The sequence below is a fragment of the Canis lupus genome, chromosome 11 (assembly GCF_048164855.1).
Source record: "Canis lupus baileyi chromosome 11, mCanLup2.hap1, whole genome shotgun sequence".
Lineage (NCBI taxonomy): Eukaryota > Metazoa > Chordata > Mammalia > Carnivora > Canidae > Canis > Canis lupus.
The window spans coordinates 28,083,637-28,100,410 of NC_132848.1; the positions used below are offsets into that span (position 1 = coordinate 28,083,637).

At 52.4% G+C, this 16,774-nt stretch overlaps 1 protein-coding gene across 1 annotated transcript in view; it reads right to left on the bottom strand.

Annotated features, from left to right (window-relative positions):
- The window catches only part of CACNA1I (calcium voltage-gated channel subunit alpha1 I), a 112,396-nt gene that overhangs the window by 69,017 nt on the left and 26,605 nt on the right, over positions 1-16,774 (bottom strand). Inside the window, exons 3-4 of the mRNA XM_072842667.1 lie at positions 11,364-11,473; positions 9,128-9,261 (exon numbers count right to left, since the gene is read on the bottom strand). Coding sequence (XP_072698768.1) covers positions 9,128-9,261; positions 11,364-11,473 — 244 coding nt within the window. The remainder of the gene's footprint in view (positions 1-9,127; positions 9,262-11,363; positions 11,474-16,774) is intronic.

Consider the following 16,774-nt stretch of genomic DNA (forward strand, 5'->3'; position numbering starts at 1 on the left):
CACAGAACTTGAGGGACACACGATCAAAAAAAAAAAAAAAAAAAAAAAAAAACCTTGTAGCTGACAAAAGCAACATAAAATGACTGAGATATTATATCTTTCCAGGAAATACCCTTCCCAGATGATTTCTGTGTGTGGCTGATAAAAATAGGGTGTTTCCTCGATCTTTGCAAGGGGCCTACGGGGGCTTTCTTAAAATGTAATTTAAGATTTAGCTAATGGAAGGAAGCTGAGATGCTGGAAATGGCAGATCATCTGTCAGGAGGCAGCTCTGTGATGATTCAGGCTTGCTCTGGTGGATAACTAGACCACCAGCCTACACCGTTACCCCGACACTTAGCACATAGTAGGTGTTCAGTCCAGGGAGGGTGAGAGGGAGGAAATAATAGAAAGTGGGAATTAGAGAGCAGTAACATTAACCCTTGACCTTGGCCAGCACCTTCTGATTTATGGGTCACTTTTGCCTCTACATCCTCACACAAATCCTATGAAACCAGAAGAACGGGGTTCTTTTTTTTTTTTTTTAGAACGGGGTTCTTAAGCCCAAAGAAACTGATGCTGTGAAACTAACTCTGGCCAAGTTCAGAATCAAGAAAAGATTTGATGCCACAAAGTCCAAGGACCCCAAGCAGGTGGGATACAGGGAAGCTCTGGGCACCGCAACAGCAGGCGATCCCCGATCTCCTCTAGACAAGGCTCCACTCAGGTGACAATACTCCAGTGACTTTATCTCTGGGTAGGGTTGCCACACAAATACAGGATCCCCAGTGAAGTTTGAACTTCAGATAAACAATAATGCATCATTTTAAAGTATAGGTCCCAAATATGCCTCATGATGTCTGCTCCATGAAATTTAGTATGGTCACACCAGAGTAGTCTGGGTACCACGACAGATGTGGATAAGCTCCCCTAAACCAGAATCGGTGGGTTCCAGTCCCGTGAAACCGAGAGAGGCATTCCTGATTCATGCGTGGCTGGGGTCTGGCTTATTAGCCTGTGGCCTGAGACTCTCTGGTGACTTACCCCTCAGCCCTCATAGCCTGTAGCATCCTGTTTCCATGGAAACGAACCTGAGTGGTTACCATCCCTCTGATCCACTCTACTCCACAAGCAGATGAGAAAACCATCCACCCCACGGTTCCCCCTGGAATCTTCCCAGGTCCACACCCACCCAGCGCCAGTTGAACTTAAAGAAAGTGGCCCCATGCCTGGGTGGCTCAGTTGGTTAAGTGTCTGCCTTTTTGGCTCAGATCATGATCCCTCAGTCCTGGAACTGAGCCCCAAGTCGGGCTCCCTGATCAGTGAGGAGTCTGCTTCTCCCTCTGCCTCTGTTGCTCCCCTCTGCTCGTGCTCTCATGCACTCTCTCTCTCAAATGAATAAATTAAAAATCTTACAAAAAAAAAAAAAATGGGAATCCCTGGGTGGCTCAGCAGTTTGATGCCTGCCTTTGGCCCAGGGTGTGATCTTGGAGTCCCGGGATCGAGCCCCGCGCGGGCTCCCTGCCTGGAGCCTGCTTCTCCCTCTGCCTGTCTCTCTCTCTCTCTCTCTCTCTCTCATGAATAAATAAAATATTAAAAAAAAAAAAAGGAAGAAAGAAAGATTTCAAGAAAGAAAGAAAATGGCCCCAGATACCCCCTCCCCCAGTTCCACAGTGCCTGGGCAACAGATTCCAAACAAACATGTCACGGAGCCACCCCCTCCTTGCTGGCCCAGAGCCAAGCTCTAGGGACTCCGGGATGATGAGTCAGCCTCAGCCCTGCCCTCAGAGCACCCAGTGCTTGGAGCAGACAGACGTGTAGAGCCCAGGATAAATCAGGATATAAAGATGTGAAGACCAGGAGGGTGCCCTGGCTTGCTGACACCTGGAGTGCTTCCCTGACTCACAGATGATGCACATAGAGTCATGGCGGAGGGAGGCCAGCTCTAAAGGCTCTGGAAACAGCCACAGTGATGACACATTGACACCCATGACCACAGCTCAGTCTGTGAGCAGGGACAAGCCTCAGCACAGCCTGCATGGGTTGGGTTTGACTTTAGACTTCTCAAGACATCACACCAGTCAGCCCAGGCAGAGCTCTGGAGGCTCCAACTAGGCTTGTTAACGTGGTAGGGCCACAGCTTTGGCCAAGAGCAGACAAACTCGAGCCCTAGGAAAGGAATGTGGCACATTCTGAGAGTTGCCCACATAAGGTGCACTCCCTCTTCTTCCAATCCTGCCTAGCCCCAGGGAACAATTCTTGGTTGACTGGACCAAATTCAATGATGTTTTTCTATTTTCCTAGCTTCCCCTGCAGCTAAAGATGGCCACAAGACCCAATTCTGGCCAAATGTGCTAGCACAGAGGAAGGATCTAGATAAGAAAATGTCTTCCTGACCCAAGTGGACAGGCGTGAACGGCATAGCCTTGTTTCCCTTCATCCTTCCCTCCTTTGATGCAGACACGAGGCCAACAGCTTCAGCAGCTACTTTGTGACCATGAAAGAAAGGCCTGGAAAATCACAGACATTAGCCCCCAGGTCACAGAGCCATCACCTGCATCCACCAACTTATAAACTTCGTGTTAGTTGGAAAAAACACCCCAGGATTTGCTTGAGCTGCCACTCGTGTTTCCAGTTACCTGCAGCCGAATGCATCCCAGCAAGTTTCACAGAACCGGACTTAATCGCAGCCTCTGGAGCCAAGCTCCCTGGGTTCCCCTCCTGGCCCTTCCCCCTACCAGCTCGTGACCCTGGGCAGCTCTCTTCCCGTTACCGTGCCTCATCTGTGAAATGGAAACGACCACGGTCCGTCCCTCACAGAGCCAGTCTGAAGATTAAATCAGATAATGCACAGCTTGGGCCCACCGTGAATACTCAGCAAACAGTAGATGCTCTTACTTTTTATCACTTCCCTGGATGGAGCCTGGGAAGATTCAATTCCCTTTGCTTTCTAAAGAACCACTGACAGGCACTTCGGACAAAAGGTACTCCCAGCAAGCGCCTGCAGAGGAGTTCCTTTTAGAAAGCTCTAGTCCCGGGTTGAGGAACAATTCTTATTGACATTTTGTTTCTCAAGAGCCTGTAAAAGTCGGGATGGGGAAGCTGTTCCCTGTGCGCATGCACTCACTAGGGAGAAGACGTTCCCAGGGTCTGATGGACTCTCACCAGCCTCTCCTTCTCGATCCTTGGCTGAGGGGCTCAATTACTGACATCAATGCTACTCGTGTTAATATTTTTAATGACAAAGTACGTCTACCTGTTATGAGAATTAACTCAGATCCTGGCCCCAGATCAGAGAGGGGGCCCTCCTCATGCTTCTTGCCCTACCTGGGGTTCCCAGAACCAGGACTCATCATCTCCGCTTGAAGTGCTCCCAGTCAAGGGCATCTCGAGGGTCAAATGAATGAGAGCATCTGATTCAGGGCCACCTGGGCATTTCGTTAAAATGCAAAGTCCTAGGTCCTCAGTATGCCCTGGGTCTGGATCCTTGAGGCGAGGCCCAGGAATTTGCATTTTAACGTGTGCCCCAGAGATCCTGTTCCTCCTTAAATTTTGAGGAGCACTGAGAAGGGGTGCAAGGAGGTGCATGTGTTTGAGGAGTGGAGAGATTGGTGGCCCGTTCCTGGTCTGCTCAGGCTCATCCCTTAGCTGCTCCACTTTCCTACAGAGAGGCCCCCCCTGGGATGGCATCACGGCTGGAAGCTTTCAAGGGCTTTCTGACTCAAGGCAGCGCCTAGGCAGGGCCCACACCAGCCATGCCCTTGGCAAGGCTCTGGCTTGGCCTCATTCTGGAGAAGTCCCCACAGATCCCCAAGGATCCTCCAGCTCTGCTTCACCTAAGAGAATCATCACCGGAATTCTTGGGGAAGCTTTTAACAGAAGTGCCCAGTCCCCTCCCCACAGACGGCAATGGCCATTCATGTCTTTGGTTAGGGGAGGAGGTAAGTTACCAGCATAATGCACCAAGGGAGATACATAAATAAAAAATATCTCAAGTTCAACAATAACACCATTGAATATTTCATGACCTCCTAATGGACAAAAGCAGAAAAGTGTAGTTTAAATAAGAGGGTGAGGCAGGTTCAACTATAACCCAATGATTGCTGAAGGTCTGTCTCACACTGGAAGGGAGTCTCTAGTGGAGTGCCACAGGACTCACCATCCTGAGTTGACCAAGCACAGGAAGTAAATATAACGAGTGACTGAAGCAGGACTCCAAGAGATTGCTGTAAGATAAAATTAAGAGCAAAAAATGCACAGTTTGGTACTTGGGTTATAAATTAAAAAAAAAAAAAATGGTCAACTGTGTTTAGTTTCAGGGTGCGAGAGATGGGGCCTGGAAAGTGAACACAACCAGGGGGTAGCAGGGAGCACAGCCACTCAACAGGTCACCATGTGGCACTGGGATAAGGATAGCCCATTCTCTCTGCCCCGTGAGTCATCACTGGGAGTCATCACATCAATGGGTGGTACCCCCACCCAGGCACCACGGCAGCCTAAAGTGAGTCCATAAGGTGAGGCTGCCTCACCGACCCTTTGACAAATGGTAGAGAGTGTTGGGGACATCTCAAGTGAATAAGGGAATAAGGGCGTCTAGGTTAAGCATCTGCCTTCGGCTCAGGTCATGATCCCAGGGTCCTGGGATGGAGCCCCGCATCGGCCTCCTTGCTCACTGGGGAGTCTGCTTTTCCCTCTGCCCCTCCCCAGCCCCTCACTCATGTGTGTGCATGCTCTCTCTCTCTCTCTCTCAAATAAATAAATAAAAACTTAAAAAGAAAATGTGAGGGACTGTCATGAATCTGTCAGAGATGCCCACACCTCAGGCTCTGAGCCCCCTCTGCAGTCAGGCACCACCCCCCTCTATCCTCATCTTTCAGCATCTGGCCACCCCTGGGATCTCTAGGCTCTAACATCCCCCTCACGCCCCTTCTCCAAACCCCCCCTGAGGCCCTCCGCGTGCTGTCCCTTCTACCGGAGACACCCAACCCCCATCCTCTCCTGTTCAGCCCTTACTCCCTGCCCAAGTCTCTCTACTTTACACCACCAACCCCTGTGTAAATCAGGTCCCTGTCCCACAACCCCACAGTCCTCTACACTTCCTCGAAGTGTAGAGACTTCAAGACTGCACTGATCCCAATTTAGAATTTACTGAGAATTGTATCCTCTGTTTTATATCTGTTTTCTAAGCTGTGAGATCTCAATGGCATCTGTCTTGTTCAAACCTGCCCCCCCACCCCCGCCGCCATACAGCACAAGGCCTGGCATGTAGTAGGTGCTCAATAAATGCTGATTTTGTAAATGAATAAGTGAATGAATGTTCCCATCAGATGGGCGCTGTGGGAAGACAAATTCAGCTCAGTGAAAGAAATAATTTTCTAGCACATCAGGCAGTCCCCCTTTGGGATCAGCTGCCAGGTAAGTTCCCCACAGCGGCAGCATGCAAGCAGGAGCTGGCTGGATGTGGAGATGAAGGCTCTGACCTCGAAGGAACCTTTCAGTGTGGAGATTGTCTCCTCCACAGCTTGAAAAAGGAGCCAGTAATTTGGGGAAGGGGAGGAGCAGAAAGGAAGAAATCGTCCTTGGGATGTCAGGCCCGTTACTCGGGAAACAGAACATTTATAGCACCAAGCAGGGCTGGGACTGGGGGGCTGGGCTCTGGCGCCTCGGGTTGTGCCTTCCCATCCTGCCCTCCACACCCACACATCCCTAGGCAGAAAGGACAGGGAGGACCTTGAGAATAAGACAGGTCTGAGTCCCTCCAGCAAAAAAATCTCCATTGAACCCGCCCCCACAATCAGGACCAGCTACATCATTTGTGGGTCTCAGTGCTAAATGTAAATGCACGGCCTTCCTTCAAAATTTATTAAGAATTTCTTTTTTTTTTAAGATTTATTTATTTATTTATGATAGACATAGAGAGAGAGAGAGGCAGAGACACAGGAGGAGGGAGAAGCAAGCTCCACACTGGGAGCCCGACATGGGACTCGATGCTGGGACTCCAGGATCACGCCCTGGGCCAAAGGCAGGCGCCAAACCACTGAGCCACCCAGGGATCCCCTATTAAGATTTCAAAATGGTGATAACCGAGCATTAAATCAGGCACAGGGGCCCTATGTGGCTGCACATGCGCACGGCCCTTCCTCACCCCCAGGGGGATGCTGGCCGGTGGACCCCACCAAGGACCAATAGAAGATACCAGAGACCTCACCACTCACTGCTCACTCTGCTCAGCTTGAATCTTCATTGTCTTAATTTCTTTTTTTTTTTAAGATTTTATTTATTTATCATGAGACACACACAGAGAGAGGAGAGACACAGGCAGAGGGAGAAGTAGGCTCCATGCAGGGAGCCCGATGTGAGACTCGATCCCAGGACCCCGGGATCACACCCTCAGCTGAAGGTGGACACTCAACCACTGAGCCACCCAGGCGTCCTTCCATTGTCTTAATTTCTAAATATGAGCAGACAGGGGAATCAGTACACAGCAGAGACTCTTCAAGTCCAAAGGGCAAGGCGGAGGTGCTCATAGGAGGCAGTGAGTGAAACCAGCAAAACAAACACCGACCTCCAACCAGGAGTCAAGAAAAATTCTCCTAAAAACGTGAGATTAAGGCAGAGAGCAGGTTTCCTCACAATGTCAGTGTGGAGCATTACTTAACAGACCCAGCCAAGGATCATTTCACTATCTAGGGAAATATACCTTTGTTTCATTCACTGTTTACTGTTAATTAAAGGTCTAGCTGCTGTGAAATCACATGTTAACCTGCAGAGTTTTGTAAGTGATTTCTACGCAACAGAAATAACCCCCAAAGTTATGATTTTATGACCCTGTGGGTCGTTAACCAGCTTTGATTCCCACCTAACTCTCTCATCCCCACATTTTCTCTCCAGTGCCTATTTTCCTAATTCTCCTGATTACCATCCTGCTGGGTCCTCATTAATGAGGTGAATAAATCACGTGCCTTTTAAGATTTGCGAGAGGGTCATTTTTTTTTTTAACTCTTTGGCAATTATACTTTGATGTCAAGGTTGGGAAAGGACTGTGAAGAAGCCTACTTAGTATCCATAAGGAGGGTCGAGTGAATATTGCATCCATAAAACAAGAACGGGTCCAAGCGGCTCTGAAAAATAAGAAACCCAGGAACAACAAACGATCTTGGGAATTAAAAAGACGCAGAGGAGACGAATGATTCCAGAAGGGGCAGTAATTGGAGGAAAGGACATCATTTGGTGATTCACAAAACAAGTCAAAGAATTCTCTGCTAGTACAGATGAAACGTGTGAGGGAAAAGATGGGAAATGCAGAGAATAGATACAGGAGGGAAATATCCACTTCACGGGACTACCAAAAGGGAGCAGAGAAGAATGGGCAATCACCAAAAAAGCAATAAAAGACTTTTTTTTTTCTGACTGTAAGGAAAATACCAGTTCTGAAAGGCCCCACAGGGAGCAATCCTATACCTAGATTTGCCCTAGTGAACTGTTTGAATTCTGAAGGTAAGGAGAAAACCCTAGAAGCCTCTGACAGGGAAAAAGCCAAGAAGAGTCATCGGCCCTATCCTGGACTCACCCGTAATTCTAGCTTGTGGATCTGAATGGGACCACATGCAGGGCCCTGAGGAGGGAAATTATGACTCCAGAGCGCTGCAGACAAAAACTGTCCTTCACACAAGGAGATCAAAGGAACACAGGTTTGGACGGGCAAGACTGGAAATGACACTATCCAAACACCTTGTCTCTAAAAAAAAAGAAAAAAGGACTTAAGGATGGCCTCCAGCCAAACCAAAATGAGAAGGAGAATGAAGGGCTTTGACAAAGGGAATGGCACGGTGCATAAGACACCCTACGCACCCAGCATAACTTCCAGCGAGCTCTACATAACAGACAGGGTGGCTGTGAAATTGAACTCTGCTCTTAGGGAAGGGTGCTCAGAGGAAGTGTAACATCTTTTTAAAACACTGGTGGAAATAAATAAATAAAATATTTAAAAAATAAATAAATAAAATCTTAAAAAAAAAAAAACACTGGTGGACAAATCATTTACTTTTAGAACATCCCTGTGGAGGTCAGTGTATACTTGGTGGTACCGACTCCCCATCTTGGCCATGTGCCTGTCCTCCCTCGTTGCCCCTTCTCGGTGGCATCTTGCACACATGCGTGCATGCTGACACACGCACATACATGACGTCACATCCTGTCACAGACACGTGCACCTGCAGGCCTCCAGCCTTTACCTCTCTCCCTCCATCTCTCCCTGTTGTCAGTTCTGCTCTATTGACCCATTAGCGGGCACACTTAGCACCTGCTTGTCCTTCAGCTCTTGTGTGTGTCACCTCCTCGGGAACATCCTCAAGCCTCCAAGCCACCACCCCGGCTCAGAGATGCTCTCAGAAAACCACAGTGCTTTTCCCAGAGTCCCTGTCTCTGTGTGGGGCACACATTTCACCTCCACAGCTGTTGGATGCCTCTCCCCATGCAGTAGTTGGGAAAGACAAAGCCTGCTCTGTGTTTGCTGTCCTTCGTCCCCCAGACCTAATACACAGCTGACACTTAGTAGGAACCCATTCAACCCCTGGCTGTTAGATGAATGCATGAATAGCCACCAGCCCGGTCTGACCCAGAAAAGCAAGAACAAGGCACCAAGCAGGGCCCCAGATGCTCCAAATGGGCTAAGTTGTAACTTGGCTCTTCTCTGGCCGTAGCTTGTGTTTTGAAAAAAATAACCACAGTTTGGAGTTACAGAGTGCCTGAGTCTGTGCTCTAGCTCTGACTTGCTGAGCAATCTAGGATAATAAAATGATAGCTAACATTGATTGGGTGCTTGTTTTGACAAAGTCATACTTATCCCCATTTTACAGATGAAAAAACTGAGGCTTCGGTTAAGTAGCTTTCTCAAGGTTATACAGTTAGTGTGAAACAGGCCCAGTATCAGCTACAGCACAGAAGGACACATGTCTTACCAGAGAAGGGAGGAAGGAGTATCTGTCTGTCCGGGTCATTTAGCAAAGGGCCATCATTCCTCCCACCCCAGGGGCCCAGGGAGGTCCTACGCAATGCAGCCTCATCATTATCACCCAGAAACCCCACAGATTATTTAAATTACGTCTGGTGTGCACCAGATGTACACTGTCGGGTATACACTACCTACCCTGCCATGACGATGAAGAAATCCAGTCGGTTCCATGTGTCCCCAAGGTAGCACTTCTTGCCAAAAATGCCCAGGGCCACCATCTTGAGCACCATCTCCATGGCAAAGAAGACGAAGATGAAGTCATCAAAGACCTGCAGGGGCAGGAAGAAGGCAAGAAGCAAGGACAGTATGAGGCTCGGGGACAGGACCACTGGGTTGGAGCTGTAGTGTGAAGTAGGGACACAGGTAAGGACACGAATGGCCTGGGAAAGACCTGGAAATGTCTCCTCTTGGGCAGGAAGACAACCTCAGAGATCCTGGTCCATTGAAGTCATTTCACAAATGAGGAGACAGAGGCCCAGAGAGAGAATGAACCTGCCCAAGGTCATACAGCCCATGCTTTTGTTCCCAAAAGTCAGGCGTACTGACAAGGGACCCAGATGGGGGCAGGGCTAAGGGCTCTCACTAATAACAAGTGCCAAGCACTGGGCAAGATATTTGACTGCATTCTCTTTTCTAATTGTCCCCACAATCCCCTGGATAGCCCCATTTTAGGTGAGGAAACAGATTCAGAGAAGTCAAGTGACTTGCCCCAGGTCACACAGAAGGTAAGTGGCAGAACCAGGACTGACATTCAGGTCTATCTGATTCCAAAGCCCACATGGAAGGATCTTTCTCAAAACAGACCTGATACTCCCCCCGCAACCTCACCACACAGGTTTCATCCCTGCCTTCCTCTGTTCAGAAAGGAGGCCCCAAATGTGTCCCTAAGCATGGGCTCAGGCGAGTAGATAGTTTCTGAGGACAGGGCCTGGGTGAATTCCTCTTTCCAGGATCAATGAGGGCTGTAGTCAATTTAGTTCAAGAAACAGACCCACTTCCTGTGTTTGGGGACAGAAGCTGGGTGTCATCAACATAGAAAGGAGTCCTTGATGAACCCACCATCTGGATGGGAAGCCAGCCTGGTACCCACTAAGGCTAACTCCACCCAGGGGCCTGAGGCTGGATGAGGAGCTTTTCACCCTCCTGAACCCAAGACCCACCACCCCGGAGATTCTGATTCTACAGGTTTGAGATGGGCCAGGTTTGGGTCTTTAACAAGTGCCTCAGGGGATTCTGAGACCCTGGGCTGCTCAGGGGCTGCTCAGAACTGCTGAGTCCTGTGGAAACACAGAAGGCAGAAGGCAACTCCTCCCTGGCTTTCCCAGGGAGAGGACATGACATGATGTTTATAGACATCTGTGAAATGGGTATAACCCTAGCAGCCTGCACTACAGGTAGACAAGTGCTGCATGGGGTCATGGCAGGTATCCAAGGTTAGGCCCCCATCTGGACCTCCAAGATGAAAACAGGAGAGATACAGGAGGCCAGCTCCTGATGGGAACTGAGAGTAAGTCAGCAAGCTTGGCCTTTATTCCAGGAGCACCCAGAGCTAAGGGCAGGCTTTGGGCAGATGAGTGTCAGGGTCACTTACACTCTGCTGACATGGGGCAGTATGGTTAGTCTGGGGCTGGGGAGAGCAGAAGGCTTGGGGAGGCACTTGGTGGGGGAAAACCAGGGCCTAGACCAGGACAGAGGCTCCAAAACACAGAGAGGATGGAGGGGGGAGAGGATCAAGAAAGAGAATGGGGGGCAGCCCGGCTGGCTCAGCGGGTTAGCGCTGCCTTCAGCCCAGGGCGTGATCCTGGAGACCCAGGATAGAGTCCGGCATCGGGCTCCCTGCATGGGGCCTCCTTCTCCCTCTGCCTGTGCCTCTGCCTCTCTCTCTCTCTTTCTCTGTGCCTCTCATGAATAAATAAACAAAATCTTAAAAAAAAAAAAAAAAAAAAAAAGCGGGGGGCGCGGGGGGGGTGCGGGGAGCGAATGGGGAAGACCAGCTAGGACTGATGAAGAGGACAGCCAGTGGAACCAGGACAGGCCAAGCGGTGGGCATGAGCAGCGAAGGCTGGGCGGGTGGGCGGGGTGTGGAGGGCGGGGCAGGGCGGGCGGCCGGTGCTAGCGGGCGGGGTGTGGGTGGGCGGTGCTAGGGGGTGTGGCGGGGGGGGTGGGCGGCGCTGGTGGGCGGGGCGTGGGTGGGCGGTGCTAGTGGGGTGTGGCGGTGTGGGCGGGGCGGTGCTAGTGGGCGGTGCTAGTGGGCGGGGTGCGGGGGTGGTCGGTGCTAGTGGGCGGGGCGGGGGGTGGGGCTGGTGGGCGGTGCTGGTGGGTGGGGCCGCGTGGGCGGGGCCTATAAGCCAGGCCTGGCAGGCCGCCTCACCTGCAGGATCTTGCAGCGGTCGGAGAGGCAGTCCATGTCGTCGCAGGGCTGGTACATGCCAAGTGTCACGCAGTTCAGCAGGATCACCAGCATGCTGACACATTCAAACCATGTACACACAGAGTCAAGGACAAAACAGTCGGGAAGACTGTAGCCATGGGAGAGCTGAATGCAGCTGGAATAATAATACCCCACCCTCCACAGACACAGGCATACACCCCATTCCCCTCCAGACACCCCACTGAGTGGGCCAATGCCCAAGTTTTCAAAGACCTTGGAGACCAAAAGCTAGCCTACCCACCTCACAATAGACATGGCTGTGGGTGCCAAACCCACCAGAGAACCCAAACCCTACAAGCCACTGCTTGGGAGGACTCCTCCCCATTTCCTTGCCCGGCCTGAGTGTTTTCTTCAGTGCCAGGAAGGGAGAAGCCCACAGAGGCCCAGCTGGCAGGCCATCTCTGGACCATCCCTGCCTGTCCACCTCGGAGCACCTCCCTCTGTCATTGCCTCGCTTCTCTGACCACCTCTCCCATCCCCTGACCTCTGTCTCCTCCATGTCTGCTCCGGGCCTGGAGCTGGAGCCTGCAGAGGGTCCGTCCGGTGTGGCTGAGGTGCGCTGGACACCCCTGTCCTTCCCTCCTCTCCCATGGCAGGGGTTAGAACTCATCACCAGGTTGCAGACTATCTGAGCCTAGGCCCTCCCAGCCTCTGCAACAAGAGGGATGTGATCCGGCCTCCACAGGCCTGCCCAGGTAGAAAGTCTGCTGCAGCCACCAGCTCTAGGCAAGGAGGGCCTCTGAGGCACTTTCATGTCCTCAAGCCTTGTTGGCATGCTCGTTGCCTTTATCCACAGCTAGAACCTCCTTTCTAAGGGGACAGGGCTTCTGCATTCACACATCTAACAGTGATGGGCATCTCGTAGGAGCTCGGTCTGCTGCAGGAATCAGTAAAGCTCTATGGGCCTGCCCATTCTGACATCCAGTGATGCCTGAGTGTCTCCAATGGTAAACCCTGGCCCCTTGCGCTAAGCTGGGACACAGCCACGCTAGCCAGACCCTACCCAGTGGGGGTGAACACCTCTTCTCGCCAGATGGGAGACGGACCTGGCTTCCCTGGCCATGGCCTCCCTCCCATCCCTGGTCCCCTTGCTCACCTCGGGATGCTGCCTTCCTTCCTCCCTCTCCTTCAGACCCTCCTCGCCCAGCCCTGCTCCTTCCTACCCCTCCTACCCCGCCACCACTCTCCCGCCACAGCCTGTAATTACCTGCAGTCCCTGCCAGGGCCCCCTTCTAGCCTGAGCACTGCTCCAAGCAGCAGCTTCGTCATTAATTAACTTTTTTGAAGTTCAAACGTTCTAATTACCAGTGAACTGCCCCCCCCCCTCGCCTTTCCCCTTGCCTGCCACGTTTCTCTCCTCCCAGCAGCGTCCTCTGCTCCCTCTGCCCTCTCTGCCCACGTGAAATTCAAAGGGCACTCCAGCAGCCATCTTCCAGGAGCCCAGAACCCCCACTTCTTCCTTCCCTGAGTAATGGAGGCCAGCAGGCCCATTGTACAGATGAGGAAAATGAGCCTCAGAGAAACTAGGGGCCTCACCCAGGTTACACAGCTGGGAAGTACCAGAGCTGAGATCCACAGCAGGCCTGCTGGACTCCAAGGCTAGTGCTCTCCTCTGTGATGCATGGCCTGTCTCTGCCTGTGACCTCCTCCCCCTCCCCTGGGGCCTCCGACCATCACTAGTGTCTCTCACCTGGACTCTGCACAGCACCCCCAGGCTCTGGCACTGGTCTCTGCCCCCACAATCACCAGACAAGTGCCGTGTGCCCAGTACTATCCAAGCACTTTGCAAGCATCACCTCAGTTAATTCTCAGAGCCCACTGAGCAATGAGGAGACTGAGACACAAAGAGGAATATGATTTGCCCAAGGTCACCAGCTGGAAAAGGACAAAGCTGAGACGCAAACCAGAGCCTGCTCTGCTTGCCCCCCACCTCCAGCCATTTGGCCACCACCAGATTAATCTGCCGGAAGCGCAGCTCAGCTGAGGCTTTTCTCCTGTTCAGAAACCTTCCTTGGCTCCATCACCCTCCTTAGCCTGACACCCAAGGCTGCCTACACTCTCTGAATTCATTGAATTCTTCTGGCCTTATCTCCCACCCATTGGCCTCAACATGCACTGAATTTCTTGCTGGCCCCAAGCATACCCGCTGCATGCACTTCCTTCTGCTGTCTCTACCAGGCAAACTCCAACTCATCCTCCACAGCCCAGTTCATTTGTCCCTTCTTCTTGAAACTTCCCTTGAAGCACCTTTCCCCATTCACAAGGTGGTGGCTCAGCCTCCTCTCTGGAAGGGCTCCCTATCCACTTGGTCTAGCTACCACAGTAATGAACTTGGCAGGAGCCATGACTACTGTGTGCCAAGTCCCTGGGGACACAGCCCTGGCTCTCAACACAGCTCACTGGGGGCAGATGGGGAAACAGGCCTGGAGAGCTGGAGTGACTTCCCCAAGGTCACACAGCCAGTTAAGCAGCCCAAAAGACCTGACTCAGTGGTACCCAGAGCCACTGTGTGGTGGTGCTTCTGATGTCACTGGCTGCATTGAGTCGCTCAAGGAGGCAGATGGAGTGGCTTTCACCTCTAGATCGCTCAGCTTCAGACATTCAGAGGTGGACAGTCTCAGCCCTGCCCCGAGGCACTCGGGGAAATCCCAGATGGCAGAGCCTGGGCCCTTTCCAGGAGCCTGTGAGGCTCAGAAGTCAGGCCAGAGCTGGCATTGCTGCCCACGGCTCCTGACATGCTCCCCACTGGCTCAGGGATCAAAGGCACCAGCCCTCCTTGAAGCTGAACCAGACACGCAACGTGGGGAAGGAGACCGTCAGAGGGAGTCAAGGTCTCCAGGCTGTGCGAGCCCATGCTTGGCCCAAGGCCTAATGCTTCCACCATTAGTCATAAGCAGTGAGGAACTCTGAGAGCACAGTCAGGCGTAACTCCAGGGTTCTGGGACAGTTTGAGGGAGGACGGAGCCCCAAGGGGGTGGTAAGGATTTCTAGGTAATGGGGCAGGCAGAGACTTGAGTGCTGGCTTGACAAAGGCAGAGTCTTCAGCGGTTCCCACTGCCTCTCACAGAAGGTGGCTCAAAGCCACCTGCCTGGCACCTGAGACTGCCGTGGGGACCCTATCATCTTGCCTGCTTCATTGCCCAGACCCTCACTCCTGTCAGGGTGATCTCTGACACAGAGGAATCCCACCGAGGTCCCCCGGAAGCAACTTATCCAATCCCCCACTGCACAGATGGGAAACAGGGACAGAGTCATCCTTGCCACACAGCCAGCCTGGGGCAGAAGGGACCCTCCGACAAGAGACTCCCCACCCACGGGGTCCCTGAGCCATGGCTGGATTTCAGACAAACACCAAAACCCCGTGTTTCGGGCCACCTGGGTGGCTCAGCCGGTTAAGCATCTGCCTTCAGCTCAGGTCATGATCCCAGCCAGCGTCCTGGGATGGAGCCCCGCGTCCAGAGGGGAGGCTGCTTCTCCCTCTCCCCCTGCTCTCTTTCTCTCTCGCTCTCTCTCAAATAATTTAAAATCTTAAAAACAAAAACACTCATTTTCCCCAAAGGTCTAGGCTCTGTATGTGTAGCACCTGATTAGACCCAAGATGGGCAGTCCTGGGTACCTCTGAGGACAGGAATGGGGATAGAGATCAGTGGACCCAACAGAGCCTCCTTGGCAGACAAAACTTTCCCAGACACACACCCAGCTGGGGGAGAAAGAAGAGCCCCCCACCACCACCCCACCACCCCACCCCCGGGCCCGGCGGAGACTCGGCCCCGCCTACAGCCGGCCCCCACCCTGCTTCCCCTGCTCTGCTGGCGGGGCCTCCCGCGGTCCTCAGAACTGGGACCTCACAGCCCAGCAGCAAATTCATGAGCACATACTGAGTGTCTGCTGTGTGCCGGGCCCCGGGTAAGCTGCAGTGACAATGGTAACACTGGCAAATATTTCTCAAGTGCTCCTGGATGTCTGTTTGCCAAGGAGCTTTCCAACCAAACGGCACATACAATCTCATTGAAACCCTCCAGCAAGCACACAGGGCAGGGAGCCCAGAAGCCGCAGAACACAGAGCCTGTGGGGCTGTCGACTCAAGACCAGGGTCCGTCGGGTGGTGTGCAGCAGGGAAAGCCCTCTCTTTGACAGCCTGTCATGTAACTGGGTCCCGGGTCTCCCATTCTTTGACTTTGGGGGGGCAAAAAGCCACCTCACCAGCAGAGGACTGAAGCCCCCTGCTCACTTTACCTGCTGACTACCTAGTATTACCTCGAGTAGAGAAGAAGGGATGCTATCACACAGGCTTTCGGACCCATGTCCGCATCTTCACTAAAAGCCTTTTTACTTAGAAAAAAAATTTTTTTAACATTTTATTTATTTATTCATGAGAGACACACAGAGAGAGGCAGAGATATATATAGAGAAGCAGGCTCCTTGTGGGGAGCCTGATGGGGGACTCGATCTCAGGACCCCAGGATCACGACCTGAGCTGAAGGCAGATGCTCAACCATTGACCCACCCAGGTGCCCTGAAATAGCCTTTGTAAAAATAATCAACCAGTTCAGGCCTGGCAATGTAGGGCTGCCCCAGAACTACAGCAAAGTTCCCTAAAACTGGCAGGTACCGTTGTTCTCGCCATCTTACAGATAAGGACACTGAAGCATGGGGTACTTGGCTGCACGGGCTCCAGCCCCAGCCATCGAGGGTCACACAGCTGTTATATGACAGCAGCAGGATTTGAATCAGCCCCCTGCTGCCTCCCAAGCCCATGTTCCCAACCACGTGCTCCGCCACCCCCAGGCACAGGGCCTGGAATACCAGAGGCCCTCCGCTGGCATGTGCTCACTGGAATATTTGCTTTTTCCTTCTCACCCACATTGTCTCCTCCCAATTGGACCTGGGTTACAGCCGGCCATGAAGTCAGGAAGGACAACATTCCGACACTGGGCCCTGGGAAGGGAAGGGAAGGGAAGCCATCAAGGGGAGGGTGCTGGTTTCAAGGCCCTCAGTCAGTAAGAAGTCAAGCTGAAACAGAGTTGTAACTCCATCCCACGTCCCAGCTGCTGTCTTAAAAACTGGAGGGACAGGGTCACCGGGGAAGCCACCAGGCCGAGGGCCTCCTCAAACCTGCCACTTCCAGAGAGAAGAGTGACCAGGTGGAGGGACAGTGCCTGACGCCCCAGCAGGCCCCTTGGGGCAGCCTCCTCTCCAGGAGCCAGAGGCCAGCATGGTTACCATGGTGACCACCACCCTCCATCCTGTAGGCCCAGATGACAGTCATAGTTTCTGTAATTCGGAGGGCTCTGGGGGGTAGGGGTATGTGTGCAGGAGTGCTGGGTTTGGCTGAGGCAGCCAAATTTGTT